Source organism: Pteropus vampyrus, unplaced genomic scaffold, assembly GCF_000151845.1.
Source record: "Pteropus vampyrus isolate Shadow unplaced genomic scaffold, Pvam_2.0 Scaffold33, whole genome shotgun sequence".
Classification (NCBI taxonomy): domain Eukaryota; kingdom Metazoa; phylum Chordata; class Mammalia; order Chiroptera; family Pteropodidae; genus Pteropus; species Pteropus vampyrus.
The window spans coordinates 9198441-9200986 of record NW_011888814.1 but is presented as its reverse complement, the minus strand read 5'-3'; the positions used below and the strand labels follow the sequence as shown (position 1 = coordinate 9200986).

The window sequence follows — 2546 nt, the reverse complement described above, 5'->3', positions numbered from 1 at the left end:
TGCTACATCACTTGGTCCAGATGGCACCTCAACACCCTGGGCTGTAGCGATCTGTTCATATGAATCTCTCCTCTCGTTTCTCATGGGCAACCGCTATGCTTTATTTACCTGGCACGTGGCAGGCATTCATGAAGTTGAACAAAACTGACCCACGGGCCACATCAACAGGTGGGTTTTATTTTGCCTGCAAAATATGTCAATTTTTATTTATTTTTGGAATCAAGAGATTCATACACAAATCTGGACTCCTTGGCTTCTCTGGAAAATATTGAAGATGGGGCTCCAGGGCCCACATTCCTTATGCCTGGGCGACAGTCTGCTAGCACTCAAGAGAGGCTGTTCTCTTTAGACAGATGCTCTCTACTCTGCTCATCTCCATCATCCCCTTTTCTCTCATGCCTCAATTACTTCCACTCCACTCACTGATTTTACCTATCCGGTCAATGTAGGCGGCTGGAGTTAGAAGCTCCTGTTGGTGACTTGAGCAGTAATGGAAGCAAAGGTCTCCATCAGCCCCCATCAAAGAAAGTTTTCAATACATGCTTGTTGAAAAGGCATCTGTGTCTTGCCAGGCCAACAGAATGTACTGTGTATAAGGCACCTCTGGAGAAATACCGTCCCCATGAGGAGGTACCCTAGATAACCCAGCTGTTTCACGGGTGGCCAGTGGCAGTGGTGTTTGGTTGATTTGGCTGTAATCAATCCTCTTTCTCTGGTCCATCCTCCTGGTGAAAACAGGCGATGGTGTGCCATCTGTGCAAGAAGGGAGAGAGGTGGCACTGGCTTTACTGAGCCACTGTCATCAAGGAAAACGACTCTGGCTTTCACTATTCAACTCTTCTAATCACCACCACCTAGAAACCGACCCAAACATCCAACAACGAAAAGAAAGAGAGGGGTGGTGGAGGTAGGAAAGAGGTATCAGTCTAGGCTGAGGCACAGAGTGGGCACAAACATGGAAGTGTAGGGCCACTGTGGGGTTTAGGAAGGGCTTGACGCTGGGGATGTGGCAGGACGTACAGCTGGAAAGATGGCAGTTACCACATTAAAGCAGTGAGCTGGGAGGACCCAAGGAGTGAGGACTTAAGGAAACAGTTAATGGCCTGGGGCCTCTGCTTCAAGGATAATCCACTGCAATACTGAACACTCACGTGGAAAGAGACCAGGGGCACAGGCGCCATCACCTACTCTTTTAATGTGGGGTGCAATGAACCCACAGGAAAAGATCTAGAGTAGAGGTTTTCAAACCATCTTTAGGATTCTTCAAAGATATCCCTCCCTCCCAGGTCAACGTTTCATAAAGCTGCTCTGCTGACAGAGGACGGGCAGGAGACCTTGACCGACCCTGTCCTAGCACCCTCCCCACAGAGCTCTGCAACGCCCGGCAGCGCAGTTCAAAGACCACTGAGCTTGAAGACAAGCACCTTTAACAAAGCAGAACGAGCCACCGCAAGAGAGGTCCTAGCGGCCAAGTGCTCCTATAGAGATAAACAGTTCCACTTCCCGTTGCCACATTTTAAACTATTTATTGAATGAGGCAGTAATAGACAGAATGGAAAACAACACAGAATCCATGCTCTGCTACTTGGGTTTTGCTTTTCTTCTTCTTCTTGGCAATTTCTCAAACTAGTAGGAGGTTATTTAACCACAAAGGAACATGGACTTTAAAGTCCCTGGACAGCTTCACAATGATGATAAAAAATAATAATTAAAAAAATAACAAATTGTAGAACTAGGACTGTTTATATGTAAATTTCCCTTCCCTCCCCCCATTACGTACAGAAAAAAAACATACAAAGAACATCATATAGTTTTATATAAAACAAGCAAATACAAGAATCTGAAACTTTTCTCAAAGGCTGAGCAAGACGTGAATAATCTTTTCATGTCCATTAAAAAAACACGTTAAATACACTATCACCCACGGGGGCCCGGGAGGAGGGAGAAGAGTTGTGACTGTGCTCGAGGGGCAGAGATTGGCCTGTCGAAAAGTCAGGTGAATTTAGCCACTGGACATTCAGGGCTCGCAGCTGAAGAATCAGTGTAGTCGTTACAAAGGACTCACGGACCAACGAACACCCGCGAGGAGGAAGCTGTGCCTGGGCCCATCGGGATGCGCCTGGGAATCCTGCAGGCTCCACCCTGAAAGGGCCTGACCTGGGGTGCAGGACACACCGCAGTCCTTGTCGCTCCTAACCCATCCCCCACTGTGATGGCCGACCTTCCTGAGCCAGGCGCCAGTCAGTTCTGTTCAGCTACAGAGAGTTACAGGAAAGGAGAAAATGGCTCCCACTGCTGTACCCTGGTCTTTGAAGGATTTTCTCTCCCTCCTTCCTTTCCCCTTCCAGCCCCTCCCCCACCCCTCCCCTCCTCTCCCCGCTCCACAAGCACACTCCTCGCGCACACACTCCTCAAAGCCTTCATATTTCTGTTACCTTCGGTTCGCATACAAACCAAAGCAACAGTTTAACTAGTCGTGAGATCAAGAAGGCTTCCTGGGAAGGGGAGGAGAGGGGAGGCCGAGGACAACCCTCTTGTCCCTGCCC

General features: G+C 48.6%; 1 protein-coding gene across 8 annotated transcripts in view; it reads right to left on the bottom strand.

The window, feature by feature from the left end:
- Window positions 1–52: 52 nt before the first annotated feature.
- The window catches only part of NRF1 (nuclear respiratory factor 1), a 138768-nt gene continuing 136274 nt past the window's right edge, over window positions 53–2546 (bottom strand). For all 8 annotated transcript variants that reach the window (XM_023528929.1, XM_023528934.1, XM_023528930.1 and 5 more), the window contains one exon: window positions 53–753. In XM_023528929.1, coding sequence (XP_023384697.1) covers window positions 533–753 — 221 coding nt within the window. In that variant the 3' untranslated portion in view covers window positions 53–532. The remainder of the gene's footprint in view (window positions 754–2546) is intronic.